The 27,866-nt window shown below is 38.8% G+C and overlaps 1 protein-coding gene across 4 annotated transcripts; it reads right to left on the bottom strand.

The window, feature by feature from the left end:
• Window positions 1-934: 934 nt before the first annotated feature.
• rufy2 (RUN and FYVE domain containing 2) lies at window positions 935-26,468 on the bottom strand. Of its 4 annotated transcripts, none has more exons than XM_088635374.1 (19): window positions 26,247-26,468; window positions 24,746-24,889; window positions 18,288-18,461; window positions 17,767-17,884; window positions 16,356-16,457; window positions 14,835-14,958; window positions 14,354-14,418; window positions 14,053-14,118; window positions 13,623-13,692; window positions 13,195-13,296; window positions 11,790-11,906; window positions 10,783-11,025; window positions 10,130-10,227; window positions 7,073-7,192; window positions 5,730-5,859; window positions 5,040-5,134; window positions 3,396-3,444; window positions 2,966-3,046; window positions 935-2,644 (listed from the first exon to the last, which is right to left on the bottom strand). In XM_088635374.1, exons 2-19 carry the CDS (start codon window positions 24,819-24,821, stop codon window positions 2,501-2,503), a joined length of 1,974 nt encoding a protein of 657 aa, XP_088491500.1. In that variant the 5' UTR covers window positions 24,822-24,889; window positions 26,247-26,468; the 3' UTR covers window positions 935-2,500. The 4 variants fall into 4 exon arrangements, with proteins under 4 accessions (XP_088491500.1, XP_088491501.1, XP_088491498.1 ...); XM_088635375.1 differs by having other exon boundaries at window positions 10,783-10,950; XM_088635372.1 differs by lacking the exons at window positions 24,746-24,889; window positions 26,247-26,468 and adding an exon at window positions 23,048-23,580.
• Between the last annotated feature and the right edge of the window lie 1,398 nt (window positions 26,469-27,866).

Below are 27,866 nucleotides of genomic sequence, written 5' to 3'. Positions count from 1 at the left end.
CATTAAATGTAAAATTATACACATGGGGGCTAAATAATTATATTCAAATTGCAAAGGTACAATACAATGTGTGCTGAACACATATACCTTGTATTGGAAACTGGGCATTGCAGTGGGAATGTATCAGACCTAATTTTGCTGTGGAAAACATGTAGGATACAGTGGTTGTTTCTACAGGTCTGGTTTTGAAAAGCCATTTCAAAAGCTAAATTCACAAAGCAGACTTTTTCAGAGTTTTCATAAAGGTGAAGAAACCTCATGTGACATCATGTGGGCCCAGTTGCTGAGATTGAGGTTTGTATCTCTCTCCAACAGATTATGGTTATCAATAAAGAGGTGAGCTATACATAGGTATCCCGCAATTAGTAATATGATCATAATTAAACTATGTAGATTTTAAAAACTTCATTTACATGGTCCAAGGCTGGTGTTGAGGAGTATTCAAAACCCTTTCCTGTCGGTACGTGTAATAATATTGCTACACATTAGGATGGTAAGTCTGGGAAATACCAATGATGATGTATACTATAAGCAGGGGAATTTTAAAATCTAACCGTTCATGTCGATAAGCATAATTATAAATTATTAACGTTGGTAAAATACCACCTACAGCAAGGAATGACTTTGATAGCAACAGCTAGGCATAGCCTTCACGTTAAAAGGCTAATGGAAAGACTAATGCAATACTGATCAGGAGCTCCCAGTTATTTGAGTGGAGCAATAATGTGCTTAATGTTTCTTTGAAAAGCTGTAACAATTGTCAAGGACCTCCGTCTTGACCTAATGCACCTGCTTAGGGGGCTGCCAGATTTTTCTAAACATCTTTAAGCACATTAGATCAATTAAGCAAACAGGAGTCTAACTTAAAAAAGGAAGTTAGAAGGGGAACTGGATGGCAGATTTCCATGTGAGGAAACAACACACAACTCGAATGAAAACTTCTGTATGGTTTTAATACATATCAATTAGCACAGCAAAATCACTAGCATCAACAAATGACTGTAGTAACAAACTATTTTAAATTAGTGCACTGAGTGATAATGGTGTGTAAACAGATTTGATTAAAAATGGCAGCAATTTAATGGCACAAAATAACCGCTTCCACATGAATCAAATAAGGCCATAATTCATATTGTAGAAATATAGTCTTTTTAATTACAAATACTTTACATACAACATTTTTGTCAGTTTTTAATTAAGGCTCATAACACAACCAATATTCAGTTCTTTTAAATTATTTAAAAAGGAAATAAAAATGATCATTTAAACCTCAGTTTAAACAAAATGACTTCCAAATCTACAACTGATTCATTTACAGTAAATGTTTACTTCTTACAGTAAATGTTTAATATTTGGTTTTTATAGTACAGGCATTTTACATTTTTTAAATGTTTCACTGATTGAACAAATGTGAAGAATTACAACAATTTAGTGTAACTTAAATGACAGATAACTAACAAAAAGCTGCTTCTGAAAATCATTTTACAAAAGAAAGCATTCCAGTTCAACACAGTATAAAACAATGATACCTGCATTGGCATTTTCTTATTAAAACTATGTTTTTGCACAAAATCCTCAAGATTACTCAATAATTTTACCATAACAGTCATTAAGAATATAAAGTTACTTTTAAAACAGTACATAATTCATTAGAATTTAATTCATATAAAACAAAGTTGCTGTGCTATTATGTATTTGTGTTGTTCCTCAGTATTATAGGCAGCATGAGGATCAAGTTAGTGCTTGCAGTTAATTCATGTTTGTGAATTATGTAAACCATGTATGCAAAGCACAAAACTATCCAGAAAACGACATGAACTGGAGTTGCTGCATATCAGCACTCAATACATTTTACAGAGGCACAAGTGAATCGCCTTATAAATCTGAATTTTCAAGGTTTTAAAATTGGATTACATACTGTCTGCTATATTTTAACATAAAATACAGTGACCTTTATATTCAATAATCTGTTTCTTATTTTTCTATTGAGAAAAAGAGCCACTATCAGCCTGGCAGCCGCAATGTTGATGCCTCATTGCTTTTGCTTCCCAAAAAACAAGACATCTCTGAAGCGCACCCGCTTGACTTCAGCAGAGGATAAAGATATTTCAATCTGATTTAACTGCTGTTGTTTCTTGAGAAATGATTTATGCAGCTGTTAGGAATGTTACTTCTCGTTCTGACCCCACTGGAATATCGACCACTCCAGCGCGCCACACAGTACTGGGCCATACTGTAATGTATAAGTTGGCTGACGGCTCAGAGCAGTCGTAAAATATTACACCGATGACTCCCACAAAATAATTAGTTTATAAGCTAAATGTAACCAAGAAACTAAAATAAGATGACTTTGCCACTACCTCGTTACCCACAGTGCACCTTCAGACACAATCCACAGGTAGATGCCTCCTGGTTGGCGGAAGGCCTGGCCGAGACACAGAGGGGTGGCCCACTGTTAAAGCGGAGGGTATCGTAGTGTACTGTGCGTCAGACCGCACTCTCACGTAGAGTTGGAGGAGCAGCGCTGGAGGAGGAGGGCGTGGCAGGTGTCACACACCCTGACCGGCTTTGGTGAGGCAGGGAGAGGAAGCTCGTTGTCTGAGCAGGCGTTGCAAAAGATCTCTCCGCAGTTTCTGCAGTGGTGCTAGGGAACAGAAATGAAACGCGGTGAGGTGAGTCTGCAGACCACACTTCCTTTCCACAAATGTTCTCTCCTCACTGGGCCTCATTGTTGATTGCTGATAACCCTCATTTTCAAACAGACTGAGCTCCCTTGTTTCTCCTTATCCGAAAAATGGTCAGAATACACAAGGGATGGCCCCTTGCGATTCACTTTGACCACTCTGCATGAATGCTTCGCAAATTACAAAAAAAAAGAATATGACCCTTTCAGTTAAAAACTAAAGATAATACAATGACCTATTTAAGAACGTCGTGTTAATTCAGCAGAAAAGGTAATCCTCACTTTCCTCCTCGAGATGGAGAACTCCTTCTCACACAGTTTACAGTGGGTGGCATCTTTGTCCTTCAGCCAAACCTGGCCTCCCTGCAAGAAGTCAACATAGTGTTAAAGCCCGAAACAATAACCCTCTGTCCTCTGCTAACTTTTCTGGACATGTGGTGTGTTCAAAACGTGCCCTGAATGTCCTTAAACTGGCCACTCATCCAACCATATATACAGAACCCTATTTAAAAAAATATTGACATTTATTCACACTTTATGAATAAAACCACAATGTCAAAAAAACAAAGAATGTAATTCAGAAAAATATAAACAACTATATAACTTTTCTGCACTACACAATTATATTCTGTATTACTGAGGGATGTATCACTTTATTCTTGGCAATTAAGAGAATTAAGACATTAAGGGAAATGGGCAAATTCATGCCAACCTGTAGTGCTTTATTTGCTTCTTTTATGTCTTCGATTTTTAGCTTCGATCTACAAAACAAAAAAGGAACAGTAAATGAAATGCTTTAAATAAACATCTTTAGGGCTGACTTTAATAGGCCATTCAATTATCAGAATGGGTTAACCCTGGGAGCACAAAAAGCAAGCCTAACATAAACCTAAAACACACAAAACTTTCACTCCTTGAAAACTCAGATGTGAACACGAGGTGACAAAATGTTCTGCTTTTTGCCACACATGTACAGTATCTCAAGTATTCTGTGAGAGATTATTCTTTTGCGAAAAGAGGTAAAGTTCATGAAAGTTAATAACAAAAGAAAGGTTGCAAAACAGAGGAGGCCTATCTTGTTCATTTAGTAGGTTAGTAACTAAGTGAATACAATATTGTGTCCAGCCATTTCTGGAAGGAACCCAGGGTCTGGGCTTCAACCCCCTAACTGGTAAGTCTTGAAGGAGTCTGCTAGCAGAATCTGTATGTTACTCTGTACCTATATCGTGGTAGGAGCGGTGAACTACTGCTGAATTCACATGCTAAAACTATAACCTTCACACTTGCTTTAGCACAGATGCTTCTCACTCTCTGTACTAAACTCCCATCTTCTGTACCAAACTTTATGATAAGGAAGGAATGTTTTAATTGCTTTCCCAGTCCTTGAGTTTCTTGAGACAGGACCTCAAAGACAGGAGAGAGGGGAGGGTGTAGAGAAAATGTATATAAACTGTGCAGAGCCATATCCCCTTTGAACTACTATCCTTGTTGTGGTTCCTTGTATACATACAATAAACCTTGGCTAACAGACACCTCAGGCTGGAATCTCTTGGTTTCTACAGTCTGTTCCCAGTCACAAGAACTCTCTGTGTAAAGAGAGATAGGTTAAGAGAGATAGGCTTCTCTCTCTGCGCTAAGTGAATTTTGTTATAATTTCCAATTGTGACCCTGTGTCCTTGTGTTATTACCAAGTCTGCATTAGTCTGCACGGTTGACTGTATATATAAGCTTTGATGTGCTTGGATAAAATCTCTTTATCATTTTTTCCCCAACTGAAAAGAATGCATTTTAAAGCATTTCTTTTTCCACTGGAATTTCTTACCGGAACTTATTGCCTGGAGGATCCTGTTTCAATTTCTGGTTTTACCAGAATGAGCTGTGAATCACAGAGTTCACTGTGGTCATGTCTGAGGTCTGCTGCTGTTTAATGTGGCTTTAAAATAAAATACACTTCTCAGTTTAGTGAAGAGAGAGTTGTTCCTAAGAACAAATGTGGCTGTATATTTTAGCCTGAGTGTGATGTCTTTTCAACAATTGCTGGCATAGGGTGTTTATCTAAAAGATTAGGAATTCTGCTAGTTTAAGAGGTGGAACTGGATTGAATTGAACTGATAAAATATGTTCTACTAAATGTATTTTTGCAAAGAATTTTGATGTTCACATTTCAGTTGAGCTGTTGACTATTTTGATGTAATTCATTTACCCCATACATGTTGCATGTGTGGTCTCACCCGCAGGAAGCTGTGCGTGAAAGGAATTTGGGTGTTTGTGTAGAATGCTCTATGTCCCCAACAGGAATGACTATTGTTCCCAGTGGATGGCAGTAGTTTTAAAACAGTTAAACAATGGACTTTACTCGCTGAGTTTGCAGCCGAGCTCCTGCAAAGCCTGTTCCTGTTCTTCGCAGATTCGTTTCAGTTGCCTGTTTTCATCCTGCAACCTGTGAAACTCCTTTAAGGACAATAATATTCACTGATTAGCAAACATAATCAAATGCACTACTTTCTGTATTTCCATACATACACCTTATTTTAACGTGTTCTCAAACAAAATCTAAACATTCTGTCTAGTGGCCCCTGCCCCTTTCCATCATGATAACTGGGGACGGTGGTGCTGTGGCTAAGGATCTGAGCCTGTGGCTGGAAGGTTGCCGGTTCTTATCCCGCGGCCAGCAGAGGAATCTTACTCTTTTCGGGCCCTGAGCGAGGCCCTTAACCTCAACGGCTCCAGGGACGCTGTATAAATGGCTGACCCTGCACTCTCACCCCAGGCTTCTCTCCCTCTCTGTCTCATGGAGAGCAAGTTGGGGTATGTGAAAAAGACAAATTCCTAATAAAAGAAATTGTAATTGAAATGGCCAATAAAGTGATCTTATCTTATCTCTTAATTCAACTGTGTGGTATATAAATGACCAAATCAAAGACACTGTTGGTCAATGTGCTCTTGGTCTCCTCTTAGTTAATTTGTACACAGTTACTTGGGAAGGATCAATGGATTCATATACCATACATTTCCATCCCTGTGCAAGGCAGCAGTGGGGTCTTACCTTTTTAAGTCCATTTATTTGCTGTGCTTCAGTGTTAAGCTGTGAGATGGTCTCTCTTTCTCTTTCCAGGTCATTCTGCAGGGTTTGTCTCCATTCCTTTTCTATTTTCAAGTCTGTTTCCAGCTGGTGCCTGTTTTAGTAGGAACAATGTTAAATTCCTGTGAGGACCACTGATAATCAGTTCTTTAATGCTGCGTGAGTCTGTTCCCAGTGGCTGAAGATCAATTTTGGTTAGTGCATTATTCTCCTATTCTCTGACCTAGAGCCACAAGTAAGAGATATTCTGGTACTCAGGAAAAAATTGAAAAACTATTACTGTTTTTCAATGAGCCATTCGTCCAAAAAAGGTTAAAGGACTACTACATACAAAATCATAATATGCCCTGAAGGCTCACCTCTAATGATTTTTCTCAATTATGCTCACATGCCAAGTTCAAGAATGAAATAGATCCTTTTTTGTGATCATAACAGGATTGTTTTTTTTGTTATCACAAGCTCCTTTAAAACAATTAAAAGTCATGGCTAACCTTTTATACATCAAACATTTTAGAGAATTTTAGTGGGTTACAGAATTTTATTCAGAATGACTTGGAAACAGGGCTTCAACGTAACACGGTACACAAACGAAAGCTTTTTATACATGGTTAAAGTTCTATTACACTGTGAATTTTGGTTCCAAACTCCCAACTCAACTCCAAGCATATTCTTCCATGATCATTACCATTACAGTATATAAAAATTGTTTGTTTTAACCTTGGCATGCAAGAACTATCAACTCAATAATTGTGTTCTGATGATCAATTTTAAAATTGTCTTCTGACACTGATAAGCAAGTAGATTTCATAAAAGGAGACCAAGATTATCTGATTTTTTAAAAGGACAAAGAATATGCTGATCAGCCCTAAACGTCACATAAGGACTGATAACCTCTATGTCGTGCGAGGATCCACAGCACATCCAGGACTACTTGATGGTGCAACCATCGCTACACAATGTGAGCTCTTTTTGTTGTCTTTCGCTACTCGCAAAAGGAGGTGTCCCACCAAACAGTTATGCAAGAATTTTACAGTCTGCTTGTCAACTCCCCCAGAAGCCAACCTCTGTGGTACCTGCAGGCTAGCGGGAATGTTAGTGATGTCCAATTGGCATGAACAATCCTGTTAGGCACTGTGGAGTGTCAAAACGACTCAGTGGGTGGGCAGGACACAGGAGTGTGACCCCCCCACCCTCGTTCTCACCACATACAGGAATTGTGGCTGCGAGATGAGATGTAAAGCAAACAAACTGGAGATTTCGCCAATCAGTGAAAATAAAAACAGAAGCCAACCTCATAATGCACTTACAATTGTTTCTCTCTCTGAGCGATCTGTCTCTGCAAGCTGTCTGCTTTGTTGGCGAAATCCTGCTTGAACTTCCTGGCTCCTTCTTCGGCAGCCCAGCGCTCTCTCTCCGCTTGCTGTAATCTGGTGCAATTCAAACCAACTGGGTAAAACTGAGGCTAGAACTACAGGGGGGGGGCGCAGGAGTGCAGCGGGAAGGACGAGCAAATGAAAACGAGAAGCAGGAACATCTAGCAGCGGGCAAAAAGGAAAAGCAAACCCAAAGCAAAAAAAACATTTCCGAGGGGGGAGGAGGAGTTTTAACAGAAGCAGATAATGGGAATCGAGGCAGATCTGTTAACTCCAATAAAGATCCACACATCAGCAAACCCTGTACCATAGTGAATAAAGCACACAAGGCACAATGGAATATATTTCAAAACACCTACTTTTATTGTTTCAGCTTATATTAAAAGACACAGGATATACTTCTGTTTTTTTTTTACCTAAAAGGTTCTACCTTACAAGATCAATTGTATATGCATTCTCTTATTACAACAATTAGGGCATGTTTTTATATTCTATAAAACGTTTTAAAAAGCCGTCATCAAAAATTAAACCAATGAAAAGTAAAGGAAACCAAAAAAAAAACAGTTGTCCCTTTGATTATTATTTCTTAATATTTAACTGACTCTTCTTTGTTCTGAAACCCTGTGTTAAATGTACAAAGTGCCAGCTTTCAGGAGCTCTCAGAAAGAGATGTCTTTCACCAGCTTGTATTGGTGTTCAGTGTCAGTGCTAGCACATTTCACAAACGACATCGCAAGAGTCCGTGTCTGGCACAGCAAATCTTTGTCACTACAGCAACGCCATGGGTAAGAAAAGAAAAAACGAAACCCCAAACCCAAACCAACAATACAACCAAACCAAATCACACAGAACCAGGGAAATAGGAAGGAGTCAGAGGCGTGTAATGTAAAAATGTGTGAAAGTAAAACCAAAAAAAAAATGGAAATAAGAAAGGAAAACAGGAGAACAAAAAGGGGAAAGATGATGTCAATATCAGTGAATATTCATGTTACTAAAAGCCTTTAAAGATTGTTAAGCAACGCATTAGTAGAACATTACAAACAGATGGCATCAGAAAGAGAGGGTAAGGGGTCTATGTTGACAGAGACATGGCTGGATTGTGGATGCACTTTAACATAGCCGAGCAACACGAAACACGACAAGCACAGTTTTGTCATTTAGAGACTGAAGTACATGTCTATCGGGAGTGTTTATGGCTGAAAAGCAGCAAAGTCTTTTTTTCCATAATCATCAAATCAGAATATGTGTTCAATAGAATCCAGCAAAGAAACACACCATGATGGTGTCTGTTCACAATGGTAACAGAATCCCCTGAGGCTTAATTTGCCAATTGAAACGAAAGGGGATAAGGCACTGTCCCTTATTTTAGTTTATGCTTTTTCGGGAGGCACATAACTGATAAGCTTCCTCCAGTGCAGGTCTACACTACTGGCTGATACTTCTAAGCTAGGGAATACATACTGCAAAAGTCCCTGTTACACAGGACATTGTTTTGACAAATCAGTAGATAAATTCATAACATCGATATACATTTGTAAATAAGTGATTTGGACAAATACCGCATTAAGAAGCACCTAAGACCTGACTGCATTAAAAAAATCTCAAGATCTTAAGTATATCACAAACAAGCCACCGGTAAAGATTTTAGAGGTCACCGCTTTTTTGGAGAATTCAAAAAGAGTAAGAATAAGAATGGGACTGTATGAATTTTAAGGAAATGTTTGAGGATTTTCTCAAATCTGGTTAGTATTATACACAGTGACCATAAGTCTTGTCTAAACAACGTGCCAGGCTTCTCTTAAGTTGATGCAACCGAAACAATAGGAGAATTTTCAGCCTCAAAGACAGAGCTCAAGTGTTCGATGATTTACAGGCACATCTCACATATCACAGGAAGAATTCAGTGGTGCCACAGTGTAACAATCACAACACAACCATGGGGAGAGCAATGAGCTGTGTTGATATTTTAAAGCAGGTCAGCCAATCTATCAACTAGTTCTCTAGTTAGGTAAACAGTTATCATTGGCATGTATTTACAATTTTAATTTATTTATTATAAACTCTACACATTTTCTATAAAATGCAATGCAGTTTTCCAACACAACTGTATACTTAAAAACACCAAACATGATTATTTAAATCCTGCTTCTTTACAATTAGTACAAGTACTAATCTAAGAAACTTGTAACATACAGTACCAAGGAAAGGTTTGTGATCTCTTAGATTGGTCTGTATTCTTATATTTTAGACCTTTAAATGAAATGAGATCTTTAAGAAAGTCTTAATAAAAGATGATGATCACCTGATTAAATGTAAAACAGAAAAACACTAGACACGTGTTGGATTATTTAATTAAAATGATTCAACAGTAAATATCCTCACATGGATATGGTTGTGAACCTTTCAGATAATTTACTGAACAGCAATGACTTCAACTACATGTTTCCTGTAACTATCAGTTTATCACACCTGCTTTTATGAATCCTGACCCAATTCCTCCTTACAGTACTGCTTCAGGTTGGTGACTTGTGGTCTACAGTCACTACAGGTCCTGCCGTTAGATTTCAGTGGGGTTTGGGTCTCAGTCTTTGCTTGCTTGTTAACCAATTATTTAGCCACCTGATTTTAATTACCCACTTAATTGTACTAAGTAACTTATGAGTTCACCTATCAAACATGGATTTCATGGAAAGAAATCATAATTATTATCACTACATTAACGGTTCACAAACATTTTCTTGGCACTGTAGGATTAGAAGCTTTATAATGTGCCTTTGGCAGCTGAGGCATCTGATTACATCAAGATAACAGTAAAAAGTTGAACAGTCTAGTAAATGTTTAAATATGTTCGCCAAAATAGCCTGGTCTGAAGAGTTAATCATTGCCCATTTAAAAAAGCAGTGCTAATTAAATAAAGAGCTAGATTTTCATCATTTAGTTGTGATTATTATAATCTAAATCAGTAGAAAGTTTAATGAAAGGCCACTATACCTTTGTTCCAGCTGCTTCATAGTTGCAGTAATCTGATTGGTCTTCTCTTCCAGCCTGGTTATGATGTCATTCTTTTGTTTCAAACTGTCATCAGAGCGCTGCCAATACATCAGGAAGCATTCATTTGATCTCTGCTTTGGCATTCAATCTGTTCAATTATTCCACACTTTCTATACAATTTCTGGACAACATAATTCAACCTAACTGACCTTAATGCTGGAATAACTTTTTTTTTTAAATAAAAGTTCTCAATCTAACTTGAAAGGTCAGTTCCACTTCACAATTTCCAATGTCTAAACACCATCAAGCAATTTAATTTGAGGGAATTCTTTTAATGTATCTTAGAAGGAAATACTGCATTTTCCAAAAAGAGATAGCAATTGCTAGATAAAAACCAATGGATACTGTCTTTCCTTCCCAGTTAATATGCATTTCAGGAAAAACAAAACATGTACATTAACCATGAATAAAACAAACAAAGTGTATTGTCTGGAATGTGTAAACTGTGAAATGACATTCCCATTCCTGAATTAAAAAACAACAAGTGCCCAAATAACATACAAGGGGAAAGTGATCAGCAGTAACTACGACGAACCAAGAAGACACAGGTCAAAGCTGGCGGAGTCAGCGGGGGAAGGGGGGGTGGGGGGTACCTGCATCTTCTGGTACATCTCAACGTTGATGGCCTTGACCTCGTCCAGTTGGTGCCGCAGCCCGATCAGGGTGTCCTGCTTCTCGTGGATGTCCTTCTCCAGCAGCTTCATGGCCAGCTCCATCTCGTGCTTCATGCTGACCTGCACCACCAGCTCGTTCTCCACATCCTGCAAGCACACAGCCGTCGTCTCCACTCCTCCCCACGTCAGGGAGCACGCAGTGGGCTGATGGGCCACAGCCCCCTGGGGATTGTGACTGCAGCCTCAGAGTCGCTCCCGGGTGCCGATCGAGGTCAGGAAACTAAAATATACTTGATACTACCATCATTATTTATAATTATTACATTACTACAGAAAGCAGGACTTTCTGGTACTCTTAAAGCTAAGACCTGGTCCCACATTTAAAAAGACCTACAAAGCCTACTGAGTAAGTAAAGAGCTGCAGACCAAAGCGGTATTTGTGTTCTCACACAAAATGCCATTCAGAAAGACTGTATTCAAAATATCCTGTCTTACCACTCACAAAACAGATAATCAAAGATGCAGCCTTGTGAGAGCACAACAAGAAAAAAAAGCAGCATGCTGATATACACAGGCTGGGAAAAGTTAATGACTTAAAGTCACTGCAGTGTATTAAAAGGAAAATTAAGTTGTAAACAAATGTTTGAATGATCTAGACACTGCAACAATCAAGTACATTACTGTAATTAGCTCTTAGCCACATTGTTGAATTCAATTACTTTCTACTGGATATATTTTCCAATAACCTAATGCTACCTACGGTATATATACTGTATATGGTTTTGTTATCCACATTTTTCTTTCATAATTAGCCGAACAAACCTTCAGGAATGGTTCACTTATTAGGATGTCAGCTCCCCAAGACTAAACACAAGCCATTTGAGGGCAAAGGCCCCTTGAGACCCCACAAGATTTTTCTACCTACAGTGTACATGGAAAAGAATAAACCAGAGACACACTGTCTACAAAGCAAGAAGCGTGCTCACCTGTCTTAACTGGCACTCTTCCCGAAGTTGTCTTCGTGCCTCGTTGTACATCTCATCCAGCCCTTGTCGTGACTGCTTGTAGGTGTCCAGTTCCACATCCACATCCCCCTGTGTGGCCTCCATTTAAACCAGGAGAGGAGAGATACAGTCACTGTCTAACGTCACAACGCAAAACAAGCTGTGACCGATACAGGAAGGAATTATTCTAAAACCATGCTCATACTTCTTGTTTGCTTTTCTTTAAGAAATGTCCAAAGACCTCCGTATTTTTGGAATAGTCAATTAATTGCTCTGCCACTCAACATGTTATTCAAAATGGACACAAGGACCTTCCAAATGCATGCAAATATATTCTTAAGCAATCTACTTCACTGACCTCTGGACCTCTGAACCCAGTAGAGCACAGTAAAGCCCCTGCTTATTACTATGTAGTTAGTCAAGAGTTACCCCTTAATTTCACACCACTCAGCCCAGCAATAACTGTGTCCCTAGAATCAGACAAGAGGGAGTCATTAACCAAGATCCAGGTTTCCTAGTTTCCAATTAGAGCATCATTTCTCAACTGGCTTGGAGAGGGAGAAAGAGGTACCCCTCCAATACCAAAATTCTGTAAAAAAAACTCTGTGAATAAATAAATACAATGAAACAATGTATATTGTCTGGAATCAAAGTATGAACCCAAAATATCCAAATAATGTTTTTGCCTAAATTCGTTTTCAGATGCTGTACAAAAGCAGATGACTCATGAGGAGAAAATGGGTATTTGCACTTGGCGTGTTCACAGAATTGTGATTCTGAGGTTATTACTTCTGAGCTACTTCTTTGCCAAAGATTAGAATATGTTTTATTGGCAATGGAACAATGCCCATCTACTAGGAGACTCTGCTGTTACCATACAATTAACATAATTATCTTGTTATTCAAGTCAAAGTTGAATAGATCAGGCTTCCCACACTTGTTATTTATTTCAAGGCCCAATGATTCATGATAAAACTCAGGCTGCTATACCAGTAATACAAGTAATGTATATCCTTCCTTGCATCTGTAGTATGGTTAAATTGACCTCTCTTACCTGTTACAAATAGTAGTTCTTAACTATGCATTACTTTCCCTTTAGCTGTACAGAAACCATCAGGACAAAGTTCTACAAAATACAGTGTAAGGACAAAAATAGTAACAGAAACTCATCCCAGAATAACCTAAAATTCAATTCTGAACTAGCATTTATTCAAAGAAAAATATAAATGTGTTCAATTTATTCTTCTATATGCTGTATATGTGTACTTTACTCCTCCAACAATATGCTGTAAGATGTAACACAAAACACAGGAGATAAAACTACCCTGAACTGTGCTCCTGAAAAAGTGTCACCGATGAAGGAACCACAATGCAGAGATGTATGTACCTGCAGTTGCTGCTGGGCTTTCATCAAGATGAGGGTGTTCTCATTTCTGAGCTGATGGTTTTCTTCTTGTAGTTTGATAATGTTGTTCTTTGCTATAGCCAGCTAAAAGAGAAGAGTCAGTGGTTAACACAAAATTTAACACCATTTTAACCTGACAGCCCCAGAGAGACCCCCAGAGAGACCTCTGGCATAGACAGCGATAAAACGAATTAGGCATTTCAGTAGTTGTGTTTTAGTTCATTCTTCTCATTCGAAAGATCAAAAAGATTTAATGCTAACCCCTCATACGTCACGATGCAATTGTATTACTCACTCTCTCAGGAGCAACAGGGCACTGCTGTAGTGCATTGGTAGTTTCAGCACTGCCTCTATAATTTTGTCAGTGTACAATATGTTATCTTAAAAATTATTATGATTTTTTTCCCTACCTCCTCTATTAGTTTAGTGTTTGATTTCTCCAGGGAATCGACACGTCCTTGCAGGCTCTGGACTGTGGAACTGAAAGCAAAAATGTTATTTTTAAAGCATAATTTAAAATACAAACCTTCAGGAATCTCCCACACACACCCCCTGAAGGTTGTTTCAGAATTTATGAATGGAATGTAAGAACAATTCCAAAGACAGCTGTCTCCAATCTTTCCAAAGTTTGAGAAAAAATAAAGTTAAATGAGATTTCATAATCTAAATATGTCCGTTTTGTAATTTTTCTAATTACCTGCTACTATAGACACTGTACCATGCACGCAGACTCTTGGGGCTGCTTTGTTAGGCCACCCCTGGCAGAAATGTGAAACTTTGCAGCAGCTACAACAAAAATTAAATGTAGAACATTCAAACAATGAAAAACCCATTACGTACTTTAGCTGCCTGTTGAGTTCTTCCACATAGTTCTTCTGGTCCAAAATAGCAGCTATCTGACCATTCCTGCAACAGAAAGCTGTTTTAATATGCCAGCACAAAACTTTGCTAATAGAAAATAAACAAATAAGAGATTTGTGAAATCATTATGTGCTGACAACACAAAGGCGAAGACAAAGAACAGTACACATTACAACTGTACATCTCTAGACACAAAACCTTTTTACTAACCTTTAAATCAATAATTTCTATGAGCTTAATGCACCACAGTATAATGTAAGAGTATGCTATCTTACGTCACCTCTCTTCACTTCTGTAGTCATCAATGTCATTCTTCAGGTACATGGAAAAGTCAATCACTCCAACCTGTGAAAAACAACAGCAGGTAAATCACTCTCGTTACTAAACAATGTTTCTCAGATATTTCACAAACACCTATTTAAAAAGGTATTAAAATCTACTGTTTAAAATGGACGATCTTTGAAATTAAACTTTGACAATTTGGATTGCATAGAGAAACACTTTGTGAGATAAGTTTCAGTACAGTCCAGTGAAGGTTTGGAATGAGTTTAATTGTAACGAAAATGTCCCCTTCAGTGATCAATTCCCTTATGGCCCAGTGGTTATGCCTGATGACTCTTTAAAATTCACTTAGGCCAGGTCAGGAGTAATGATCACAGGCCAGAGTGACATATCTAAAACCACACACCATCTGTACAAAAGGGGACTGAAGAGTGAAAGTGGAGTACACCAGGTACTGCATTAGAGAGCAAGGTGCTTACTTGTGCATCGAGATCTTCTCCTTTCACACACAGGTTAGCATCAATGACGTTAAGACCAACCAGAAGGCCAACGATGACAGCACCCTCCTCCTCCAACATCACCGCAGAACATTCATAAAAATCACTGAAGAGACAAAAAGGCATCACTTAGCAAATGCAATTTGTGAAATGTCTTTAACCCGTCTTAAATTTCCAAAGAACCACATATCTACTGTGTTATTTAAAGAGGAACTGCAACCCCAATTTCTCCGACTCGTTATTAAATCTCGGTAAGAAAATAAATTCATTGACGTTATAGAAAAATCACCACAGAAATGTTCCAGTAGGATCTGCATGCAGAGATAACGAGTAAGTAGTATTAGTCAGCAAAATCGTCTAGAAGTCGAGAGCAATATTTCTATTGTTCAATCCTATCTGTTACATAGGATTAAGATGTATTTACAGTACAAGCCTGCTTGCTTACCATGTCATAGGGCCACACCACCTCACCTTGTTCTGAACCGCTGAATATGGCGCAGTGCATACCTGGAAATTTTGTCTTCTTTGTGATGAAAATTGGAAGTTTTTACAAGTTACTGTGTACGTTTTACTTTTATTGTGGTTTAAAATGCACTTATCAAAGCTGAATCTTTCTAACCCCGAAATATGAAAATAGCGTTGCAGTTCCCTTTTAAATCTACACGCACAGAAAAGAAGTGAAAGCTGAAGTATGAAGGTCAAGCTGTCCAAATGATTCAGTTTTTCCTTTTAAAAGTAGGCAACAGAGGAAGTGAACTTCCCCGGCTCATGATAGTTTCTACTCAAGCACCAAGCTCAGTGTACACCTGTTTTGATTTCATGTTCCAAATATCAGAAAGAGAGGTGAACAAATTCCTTTATTGTCCAAGAAACAGCAACACAAGCAAATTGTGGAAGTTCTACTGCATGTCTGGTGTACATGTGACTGAACAATACTATACAATACTACTGCTATAATAATAGACACCAGTAAATTATGTATTTCAAAGCACTGAAGGGAAAGCACACCCTTTATTTCTACACTGCAGTTATTGTACTGTATTGTATTTGCTATACAGTCTTTTTAATTGCTTGTGTACTGTAGGTGTTAACCTACACCCAGAAATAATAATATAGACCCAGAAAAAACATTGTAATATACAAACATTATGATGTGTATAAAATATAGCAAATGAAGACTATAGCAAATAAAGACTAGGAAAGGAGACATGAGCTGCATCTCTGCTGCAGTACAGCTGTTACAGAAACGTTGTACCACTTTTGTGTTTTAGCAAGAGAACATGGACTGATAATGACAGCATGCTCCTGTTCTCATCTTCGTACAGGACTTACGCTCACTGCAGAATCACATTCTTAAATAAAAGACGTGCCTAGAGTTGTTGTGGCCAGATTGTTTCAAAACCATCCCTAATGATGATCATTAAATAAGCAGAAATGGCTCATCTCCCTGGTCTCAGAACAGGCCCAGACTATGAAAGATCTGCGCTCAAAGGTCCAGTCTACCTCAGTAGATCCTTCCTTGTGATGAGACAACGCAGGTAGTCAGCCAACTTTTTCTGCATCAGAGCCAGGCGTAACCACGCCCGCGCTCGTCCCTGTGGAGTCCTGAGGGAGAAAGGGGACTGTCAGTCAAGTACAGAAAGAGGCGCGACTGCTTGTATTTTCATATTGCTCAGTAAACCAAGCAGAAAGCAAATTGTGGAACACTAAAATGGGCTTATTTTGAAACACTGAGCTCTGTGTTTTCTTTTAATGTTACATAGTGGCCAGTTCTTTTTATTTGTTTATACCAACCAACAATACACATCTCCACAATAAACCAAGACAGATTACTATACTTTACACTCGTCCTCTAAAAGGAAGCAGCTTTACCACAAGTGCATTTGTTGCAGTTGCTGCCTATAACACAAAGATCAGGGCAGCTGTACCAGCTGGAGAGGAGATGCCCTCTTATTGCCTCAGGGTCACAAAAATATACTCTCTAAAGGCTCTACTCTCACCCGAACAATACAAGCCCTGACCTGACTGTGCTCCAGTGAAGTTCGTAAAGATGTCACTTTCTTATCTTCTAAATTATATTCTATCTATTCCATTTATACCAAAGAAGAAGAACTGTCAAAGGCCTGTAGAAAATACACAATAATGAATACTGAACCATCTGTTACTGTTACATAATCTAGTGAAATCATTGTCTTTTCTTCTGATATTTAATTTAAAATAATTTACAGTCCTTGTGCCAGTGTTTTAATAAAACTTGCATTACTGGACAAATCTGGAAAGTTTAGTATGCTGCCCATAATTCCTCATAACGCTAAAGCGGTAGTTTAGTTGAATCATCACTATTTAAATACTGAAATGATCTTAATTATCTTGTAAATTGTTAAATTAAAAACGCATGCCTCACCATTTAAACAACATTTACATTGAAATGGAAAAAGGACCCATCCATCATAGCCCCTAACATTTCTGAGTATTCAAAGGAAATATAACACCCGTCTGGAAATGCCAGGACACAACGAAGACAAGTCAGTACGGTACAATTCTGCCAATGAAAGTATCAGAACATAGGCCTGGAATTTAATTTCTGAAAGAACAATTCAAAGAAAGGTCTTGTACCTTCTTCTCTTAAAATTCACTTCTTCTTTTTGCCCTGAGAAAAAGCTTTATTTCTGAATTTAGAAGAGAAGTGGCTGTTCATATCAGGGGAAAAAAGCGCTTTTTTCTTTTCACTTCATTTTTCTTTTCATCTCATCTCTCTACACTTTCAATATCTTAGCAATTTCATGTTTATTTCTCTGTTGATTTGAATCAGGACCAGTCATGGGGGCAGGAATGACTTTGTGTGGACACAGCTCAGGGTAAAATGGCTTCTCTGTATACATTAGGGAGGGTCTGGTGAAGGTGACTGACTTACTTGAGACCAGGCAAGTCTCTGACGCTAGCTGCGATCTCACCAGCCTCTGGACACAGCTTCTCCACCAGCTCCAGGGGACCCCACAGAGACTTGTTGTAGCCCAGAAAAGACTTCTTCACTGGGAGCACAAGCAATACAAGGTAACAGGGGCTCAATCCACAGACACAAATGAAATTATTCAATTCTTACACAGTATTAAAATGGGTATGTTATGTACATGTTAAATGTATAGAAAGGAACATTTTAAGGACCCTTAAATATCTAAAATATTTTCCTTGTTTACTCCCAGCTATACCAAATGCATTTTTAAAATATCTGTTTGGGATTTGAGCATCAGTGAAACAAATGACCAGATGAGCAGGGTGCTTATTGTCCAAGGACGGTCTAGGGTTTCCTGTTGTTGCAGCTGCATGCGTCTAACTGCGTCAAATAACGTTTCCATTGCTCAAACCATCTTGTGGCTGTGTTTCTGTTCATTTAGTGTTTCCTCTGCCGCAGAGAGGTCCCTCACGCGAGATCACCTTTGAGGCCGTGCTTCAGACAGTGCTCCATGACGACGAAGAACTGCTGCAGGGGAGGGTAGTCAGAGTCCAGCGTGCGCCCGAAGCTCAGCGCGGACTCGATCAGCCCCTTGATGCTGAGCTTGGCCATGTTCAGCAGGTTTGCTCGCTCCATCGCCATGGGGTCTCGCAGAGCTGAAAACGAGCAAAGGCGGGGCAGCGGCAATTTATTTATCACCCCAAACAACGGGGAAAAAGACTGCGTAGACAGCAAAATCAAAACGTTTTCTGGACTTTACCTCTGCCAACTTTCTCAACATCACCAAACTACTCAACAGCACTACAGTGCAGCTGACTCAAAGCTTTGGAACATTTTGTGAAATACTCCCTTATTCTTCAGTTTAACATTTTTGCTGCAGTGCCTTAAACACAGAGGTGTTACAGAGCTGTAAAGGTACATTTTCATCACTACCACACATCCACTAATGCAAAAAAAAGTTCTATCTAATAGTTCCCTCTCCCTACACAATTCTCTGGAAGACAGCAATAGCACCAATCAGTTCAAAGGCAGATCCATCTGCAAGACAGAAAAGCAGCACTGCTTGAAACATGCCAACAAACACTTGATTTGCTTAGACGTGCCCTCCATTTGATGCATCCAAATGAAAAGCATAATGACCTACAGTACTGTTATATATGTGATGTTTATCTGTTTAACATATAAAAACATTTGGCAAATAAATTTGAAAAGGGAAGTGAAAACGTTTATTTGTAGTTAAGAACTATGAATTTGGAAAGCCGTGATCTGTACCCATATTTTCTAAACTAGACAAACCGTTCTCAGTGTAATGCCTAGTCCTTACTTAAAGGTCTACATCTAACAAAAACAGCAATGCTCAGACCTTCCCACTTAAGAATATTAAGCCTTTTCCTTGTGGATTTTGCTTTAAATAAAACAAGAAAATTAGTCCTCACAGGAAACAGATGCCAGCTTTCAATATGAAAAATACCGACATAAATAAAACCCTGTGCATCCATCTTTGATAAAACAGTTATACGGAGTTATTTCTGGAAGCAATGCACAGCAGCCTCTGCTTGTTTTGCAGTAATTCCACATAAATAACGAAACTCTTCAAGGTCACGTTGAAGTCAGAAGTCTGCGATAACTAACAGCTTTGCTTCACTGCTCTTGCATATAATGGTTCATAGCAAGCATTGATACAGTATAGGAAGCAAACCCTAAACACCTTGGTGTAGTGATCATTTAATTATCTATACTTCTATCTATATGATAGATCTGAAGTAATAAAAATGCAAAAGAACAACAAGGAAATTATTTGTGGTTCACGACTATGATGTGGCACAGGAGCAACACTTTTGGGACACTGCACAGGTACCCTGTCAAGACACTGTACTGGGGATGAAAGACCAGTTGACTAGCGATGTTTGCTTTTTCAAGCTACAGCATCCAACAGCTGTTCACTGCGGATCAAACCTTGTTTAGATAAAGCACTTTAATAAGACCATAGAAATGTTTATAAACGAGAGACCACTCGTCTAGTGTTTAAGTAATCCAAAGACATCATCCAGCCATTTCTAAGAATCCAGGGAAGCAGCTTCTAATGGGTAGCTTGTTCCAGATTCCCACAATGCTTTGCGCAAAGAAGTGTCTCCTGTTCTCAGTTTTAAATGGTTTTAGCTCTGGTTAATGTTTCACTATTGATTCTAAGAAGTCCATTGGATTGACTGTGTCAACGCCTTTGGGGATTTTGAATACAGTATTTGAATCAGATCAGTTCAAAAAAATTTTCTGTTCAAGACTCAAACCATTGTTATTTTAGGCTGTCCTTCGAGGCTAGAAATATATCTGATTTCACATCTCTTGGCAGATTTCTGAGCAGCAATCCCTTTTTTGTATGGTGGTGACCAAAACTGTACACAATATTTTACATTATACAATTTAAATATAATGTTCTTTGATTTCTACACTCAAACTACGTGTTCTTTTATTCTGTCTTTTTATTTCTTCAATGCAATGTCTAAAAGAGGTAAATAATGTGTCAAAATAACTAGGTCTAAGTATTTTTCATAAGTAGCGCAGAGTTTATATTTCTGCAATGTAGTGTACAAGTAACACTCTGTACGTGTCTACATTAAATGTCACCTTCCTTATATGTTTTCCCTGTGTTGAACTATATCTAGGTCTGTTGTAGTCTGCTTTGTTACTTCTAAAGTGTTTGCTATTCTCCTATTAGTTCCTTGAATTTTGATATAATTTGGGAACTTCACTAATTTATCGACAATATCAGAATCCAGTGTTCCTCTTGAGAATAGCTTCCACTGATAATAATGTACTCACTCACTGCGAAGAACTTATGTGCAGATTAAACTTAAGGAAACCTGCATTTTAAACTGAGGAACTGATACACATGGGCTATCAAACTTTTGAACTAGTATGGGCCTCCCCAAACTTGAATAAAAAGATTCATTATCAAATGTGACTCTAAAGAATAACAAACAAGCACAAGGCTATGTAAGATTCTTGAGATGGCTTGATTTACAAACTTTGTAATTATACCATTTTCAACTCAAGAGTTAAACACAGGTCCCTACTCATCAGCTATTACCAATACTGAACATGTGGCTGTAAAAAGCAGAAATATGAAAAGGTGGCACAGCAGAGCATTAAGTCTGATAACAACAGCAGCAAATGACCAGGAACATGGGTAGGTGTGAAGAAAAAAAGTTTTCAGTTTTAAAGAGTCAAAAAGGTGCTGCTCAGAGAGATGAAGGAACACTTACTACATTCAAAGAATATCTCTTTGGTTATCCTGTGTTTACACATATAGGTAATGCTTTGCAATTCAAATATCTGCAAACAATCCATGACAAGCCCAAGCCGGGTTTAAAGTCTACTTGCCTTGTTCAAATGATAACACCTACATGACTGTTTAATTCATGCTCAACACTCTGGTGATCTGGAGGGGATGAGGATCTATGCTGTCCAGCCTGTCCCTCAATTAACCCAGAATAATCAGAAGAATTTGTCCAGCAAGTTAAAATAAAATATGAAAGAGAGACAAGAAGCTCTCTCCTGCTTTTACTTCTTTTAATACATTGTAACTGCTAGAAATCTTACAATTTGTGAGACACTGCAGTAGGCATACAGATCTGAACAACAGAGATCTACAGCTCATTAATAGAGTCTGACTTGAGGAACCCAATCCAATCAGAAGTACCTCTTTTCTGCAATAGTTACTAGGACATGTTACTTAGTAGCAAAAACCTCAAAGGAGAGGGAGACAATTCTAATAATAGTTCAAAAACAAGAATAGGAACAACAGGAAATGTTAATGATACGACACGTCTCTCTTGAGGCACCGCAGTATCACATTTGTGTTGCCTGCTAGCTTCCCTTCTAAAGGAAAGGACACACAGCACTCAAATCAATTTCCTTCTCTTAGCCTGTGAGACTGCTGACACCAATGAGATGTGACTCATGGCACAATCAGCAATTTACAATGACTGGGACTCAGACTGCCCACATCTTGGAATGAAGTCCTTTGGCGGTAATCACATATCATCCCTTCTGAAAACAATCTATTGATGACCTATATTCTATATATAGGTTTCGGTAGAAATGACAGTCTTTAGGCTATTTTCCTAAGGAATGCTACCTTTGGACTTTGATCTCATGTCTCACACAACTTGCTAAACCCCTAATTGGACTAGAAAATGACACACAGGACTCTGCCTACCAGTCTATGCTAAACTAGCTCATCTGTGAGTACAAGTCGCTGATATGCATATTCTCCTATCACCCTTTCCTTTTTAACCCATCCTTTCTGAATTTATCGGACCAATACAGTACATCACATGTTGCCAAGTTTATAGCATTTTAAAATCTTCACTGATTAAAAATAATGTCAGTAAAGCATTTCATTTTTTTTTCATAATACATTTTCATTAGATTTGCTAATAATCAGGTATAAGAATCAGCATTACTACACGGAATCACAAATGAATTTTGCACATAATACCAACTGAGGAGATGGTTAGGAAATGCTTAAATGTCGTCACACACTTATTTTATTCACAGCATGCTGGAAAATGTGGTGTATCCATCAGGATTTTTTTTTCTAGTCAAATCATGAGATGCAGAATCTGCCCAAAGCTTACATGTATAACTCCAGTAAATTCCTTAAAGCATTCTTTGTTAGGATGTAGCTTTTTACTCAGACCGCAGACGATACCGGTTTGATTAGGTTAGTGTCACACCGAAATAATGAATGTAGGTTTTGGGGTGTGGTCCGATCCTACTATAGTTTACACTTCACCCACGTGTGAAAAGGGTCATCGCAGCTGAAAGATCGGATGCTTAAAAATGCAACAGATTTGCGGAACGCATTTTAAGCAAAAATGGTTTAATTTCGACTGCGAGAGGAACAAGCCCGCACCTATCGGTAACACCGGCAGGTGATTCAGGTGCTTAATGTGTCCTTTTAACGCTTTCACACTGAAGTCCTGCGTGCAAAAAAAAAAAAAAAACAGCTTCTCAAGAGGAACCAAAATGCAGAATTGATACCGAAACCCGACAACGATGTATCGACAGACAACAGTCTCCATATTAAATCCACTGTCTCCCTGGAATGGAAACGACTACACAATAGTATTACAGTAGGCTCCTTTTTCATAGATGACATCATCCTGCCAAGGGCAGAATTGCATTTACCACAAACGATATCTTAATCAGCACCTTGATAAACGCCCCTCACACTTACCCTTGGCACCCCAGTCGTCTGAAAAATGGGGAGAGGTTCGCTGTTCCACTACCTTGGGCAGAACGTGGATGCTTCCTGACAGGGTCTCGGAGGCTTTTCTAGCTAACGCGAATATGGGAGCCTGCCACCTCCCATCCGCCGCTTTCAGATTACTGCAAGCTTTCTCGGTCGATTTTTCTTCTTGTAATCTGAGGATGCCGAACACTTGGTCCTTCTCCTTATTGCTTTCGGCTTCAGCTAAGGTGAGATCATGCTCCGCAGGAGTCGCCATCGCGCATGTAATATCATATAGTGCATAGATACACCTACAGCCCACAATCACTGTTGCAGTTTCCTCTGAGCACAAGCACTGTTTAGTCGGGCTGAGAATTTCGTCGCGGTTAGTCTCTTCTACATTCTTTATGCTTTCCAGTTCCCATTTCGCCTTAATATAAAATAAGGATCCCCGGTGTCCCCGTGAATGCGATCGAGATTTGTTTACACCCTGCCCTCTCGCTGAAGCTCGCCGAGCTGAAGGGGTGGCGTTAAAGAGCTCACAAGACAAAAAGCTAGCACTACGTAATGCTTTAGCACAGACATTTCGCGACAGAAAAGCACTCCACCTCCCCCTGCCGCTTGATCAGCGAATTCCTGATTCATTGTACAAGTGAATTTCTGAAATGTTGTACCGTGGCCTTAATATTCACTTTATTCCGCATAATGAAGCTTGAAGAACCATTTCAACCTTTCAGCCATTTTATTTCAGCAACTCACCTAAAATGTAAATGTGCTGATGATCCCTTTAAAAATAATATAGTGCAAAATCGTGATTCCTTAAAAATTTATGCTGAAAGCGAATTTCACTGGAGGAGTTATTTTGGCTTTTCGCGGTTATCAGTTCCGTGGTTAAAATGTGTCACATTTCAATGTTTAATCTTTGAATGAATCCTTTTTGAACATTTGCGAAATAACTTACAGAAAATGTATAATTAAATGTTTCAGTTAATCAGAGTGAATTTCTGCATCCTTGAAGACCTAACACTAAAACTACACATATCCATCTATACTCATGGATGCTAGAGAGGAAAAATACCCTCCAACTTAATTGCGATCTTTGCGGATACAGCATGCACATTGAGATATAGTTACCGCCTGGCTGCAAGTGTTTGTCTTACTGTGGCTGCGATTAGCTGTATAGTACTCGATATTGTTTTCTCTAGGTTACGAGATTGTGATTATAAACCTCACAAACACCTGACTACTATGCAGTTAGCATAGAGCACTTCATGGAATTGAAGCATGGTTTTTGAAGAATAGAATCCCATATTCACCCAGATGTATCCCAAATACAGTATCATGTACTGGAAAAACAACAGAAGAATGTTTACTAGGTTTTGACCATGCTATCATAGGACATGAACTCTTTTCCATTTAAACGTCCCATCTATGGAACATGCAGCGGTTTGTGTGGGGACTACAGGGACCAGATATAATTAGCACAGCTAGGACAGCCCGTCTCCACAAAGAGCTTAAGCTGATCCTCCGCCTAGGAATACTACAGTACTAGAACTGTACAGTCATTCATTTTTATATAAGAATTTGTTTTAAGAAAGCACGGGCCATTGAATTATCAATACTTACCTCTGAATCGTGTTAGCACTCAAATAAAAGATAGGCTAACAGTTGGCTCACTTCACACTAAAATTAGATACTGCCTACCTTGGCTGTACGTTAACGCGTCCAGGCTTTCACAGCGAGTGACTGACCAAAGTACAGGATTCTGACGCGAAGTCATTGGCAGAGCAGCATGAGGCTTCTGTTCAGCGGTGAGTTTCAAATGCTGAGTCTCGCACACAGCACCACCTACAGGTAATAAATTCACAGCACAGTTTAACAGCAGTGCTGTGGAAAAGCGACAGCGTGTGCGCAGAATGCAGGCATGTGCAGGACCAGAATTGGTTGAATAACTCGGGATTAAGTTTGGCAAGATGGCCACAAGAAATTCACAGAGTTTTTAATTTGTATACCTCATAGCCAGATAAGTCTTTTTTGAAAAATGTTGTCATTCAAAAGAAAGCACAACAAGAGCAGCTGGAATTATTTAACCTGTGTTTATTTTAAATGTTAAACAGTATTACATTTATGATTTTAATTTTCTTAGTAAGTAGAGTATTGGAAGAAAACTTACAATTATTATTTTTGAAAAAGCAGCCTAAACATTTCCACTCCACCCACAAAAGAGTCAATTTGTTCAAACATCTCCTAATTCATGCACAGCTCAGTGCCAGTTTATATTGGACCATCTATAGGAACTAGATTTTCTCTGCCAGATTCCCACCAAATAAGGCTACTTTTCCTGGGATAGCCACTTGAAGAATTAAGGGTGACCCCTCATTTCTTTTTACTGAAACATTTTACTGAATTAGTGCTCAAATATCTTCCTTGAGTTCCCAATAAAATCATTCTGTCATTAGTTATACTCCCCCCTTTGTTTGGAAATTCAGCAACGAGAAAGACAAAAGCTCTGTTCAAAGGAGATCTCTTTCAAAGCAATGGAACAGAAACAAACCAGTCTCACATCTTCACTTTTCCTTTTGCTCCTGAATAAATCAAGTGACTCGAAACATCAGTTTTCAGTTTATCCAGTGTTTCAACAAAGCCTATGTCAAAGAAGCTTAATAATCTAGTATTATCTCTGTACTTTACAGTACACTAAAAGAACCCTTTTGTAAAACAGCCATGAAAATGTTTCTTTTCCTTAATCTGTAAATCATCCATTTCTGAACCAGTTTTTTTTCCACAGAGACACGCACTTTGCAATTGTGTACTAATCACAATGAATCTCTCATCTACCACTGTCTCTCAAAATCATTCTTTTTGATCAATCATTGTTAATTGATTTAGTAGATTAGATAGCTGGATTTTATGTAATCAAAGAAGGCCTTTAAGTTACATTTGCATTTAATTTATGCTATTGTTCATTTATACAACACTTTAGTAAACCTTATATTTAAAGCTGTATATGCAATGGTTGAGTCCTTTTATCCCTGACTGGATGCTTATGTCAATTGTGGTCACACTTTCACCTCACTTTTATTAATATCTAACTGCTTAGGTTCACCACCTACAGTACTTCCCAGAGTCCCTGCCTTCCTTCTTTCCTTCCTTCCTTAATCACCCAGCAAAGGCCTCTAAGCATCAGTTTCATCATATGCCTTACCTTGTTTATTGCTCCGGTGCCTGGTTCAGTTCACTGAGCTGCTGCCGCTGCCGCTGCCGCTACTGCCCAACGCCCTTTTGTTTGGGGCCTGTCTCCATTGGTCTTGAGGGGCGTCTTTCAGTCTCAGCTGCAGTGTGCAGTCACATGAAAAGCAGCCGAGCCCCATTGCGCTGTAATTGAAGACAGGCGGCAGAGAGATCTCTCTCACTGGCACAGCGCAGGGAGCGCAAGCTGACAGAGAGGGGGAGGGGATTTAAAACTCCAGAGGACGATGACTCGGCCCTGTGGGAGGGCCAGGCCATTGAGGACAGCCAGTTATGATCTCCCAAATACACAAAGGCAATCATACCCATTGATAGCACACCGCGTACCTTCAGTGTTTTCATACCTATTAATCAGACCATCAGCTATTTTTATATTCGTTTCTAAAAGCCTGGCTTGCTGGAGAGATTTCAGGCCTGGTAGGGTGTTTTTATTATTTTCTGCTTCTTGAGAAAGCAGCGACAAGCTTTTTTACCCGCCCTGTTCCACCATTTTAGCTGGTGAAGAAATCTAGAGTCATGGCCGGTTTTCATTTCTGAATGGTTGAGTCAGTGATAAAAAGAGCCATTAAGGAAGTACCGTACCAAAGAGGGAAAAGAAAAACACGCGAAGGATATATAAAAAAATAAGAAAGATTGGAAATGAGAAGAGGCCGTCTGGTTCGTTTGGTCGCTATTGGCTAATTGATCTGCAGTTCTCGTCTTGCCCTTTCTTTAAGAAGCCAAGGTTTTGGGTTCAACAACATGGATAAATAGCTTGTTCCACACTCCCACAACCCTTTGTGAAAGAAGTGGCTCCTGTTCTTAGATTTCAATGAACTTCCACACAGTTTCCGTTTGTGTCATCCGGTTTGTGTCTCACTGTGGATTCTGAAGAAGTGTGTTGGGTTGACTTTGTCAATGGACCTCAGAATTCCCTCGTTCAAAGCTAAAAAGTTTTAGTTCCTTTAGTTGTCAATGCAGGACAATGCCTTTAAGCCCAAGATTGTATCTTGTCTCTGTTCTCTGGACTTGCTCCAGAGCAGTAATAACTTTTCTGTAACTTGGTAGGAAGAATTTTAAGTAGTCTTACTTTTGCATTGTACAATTTTATTATAAAATTCACTGGTTCGAATTCTATACATGTAACTACATATCTTAATATTAAGTTTGCCTTCAGTTTTTGGTCATCGTACTGTCTAGTGAATTCGAATGATGTGTCAACATAAACCTCTTTTTAAGCTCAGTGTTATAAGAATCTAAGAAAGGTCTATTGTCTTGTTTATCTATCTATCGTATATACAGTGTAGATCAACAAGTACACTAGAGTAAATTCCTTGTACATGAAATGTACTTGGCAAATAAAGGTGATCCTGATTCTGAAAGATTGTGTAATATATATATATTAAGTATAGTTACTGTAGCTACTGTATATTACCCTGCAGCTCACAACTGGCAGCGCACTGAAGCTCAGCAGGTGTGAGCCTGTCCAATACCGTGATGGGAGACCTCCTGGGGAAGCTAAAGTTGTGCTCATCCTGTGAACTATGTGGGTCCTAATGACCCAGTATAATGATGGGGACACTTAACTGTAAAAAAG

This window comes from Lepisosteus platostomus, chromosome 6 (assembly GCF_059453375.1).
Source record: "Lepisosteus platostomus isolate fLepPlt1 chromosome 6, fLepPlt1.hap1, whole genome shotgun sequence".
NCBI lineage: Eukaryota > Metazoa > Chordata > Actinopteri > Semionotiformes > Lepisosteidae > Lepisosteus > Lepisosteus platostomus.
This window is presented reverse-complemented; position numbering and strand designations above follow the sequence as displayed.

Bases quoted from the DNA above. Each gene is read 5' to 3' on its own strand.
- rufy2 (XM_088635372.1), bottom strand. From the start codon at position 23,318: ATGGCGACTCCTGCGGAGCATGATCTCACCTTAGCTGAAGCCGAAAGC. The intron at 18,462-23,047 runs GTAAGTGTGAGG...GCTCGTTTTCAG, and splicing joins AGACGACTGGGGTGCCAAGG to CTCTGCGAGACCCCATGGCG. The intron at 14,959-16,355 runs GTAGACTGGACC...TTGTCTCTTCAG, and splicing joins ACAAGGAAGGATCTACTGAG to TGATTTTTATGAATGTTCTG.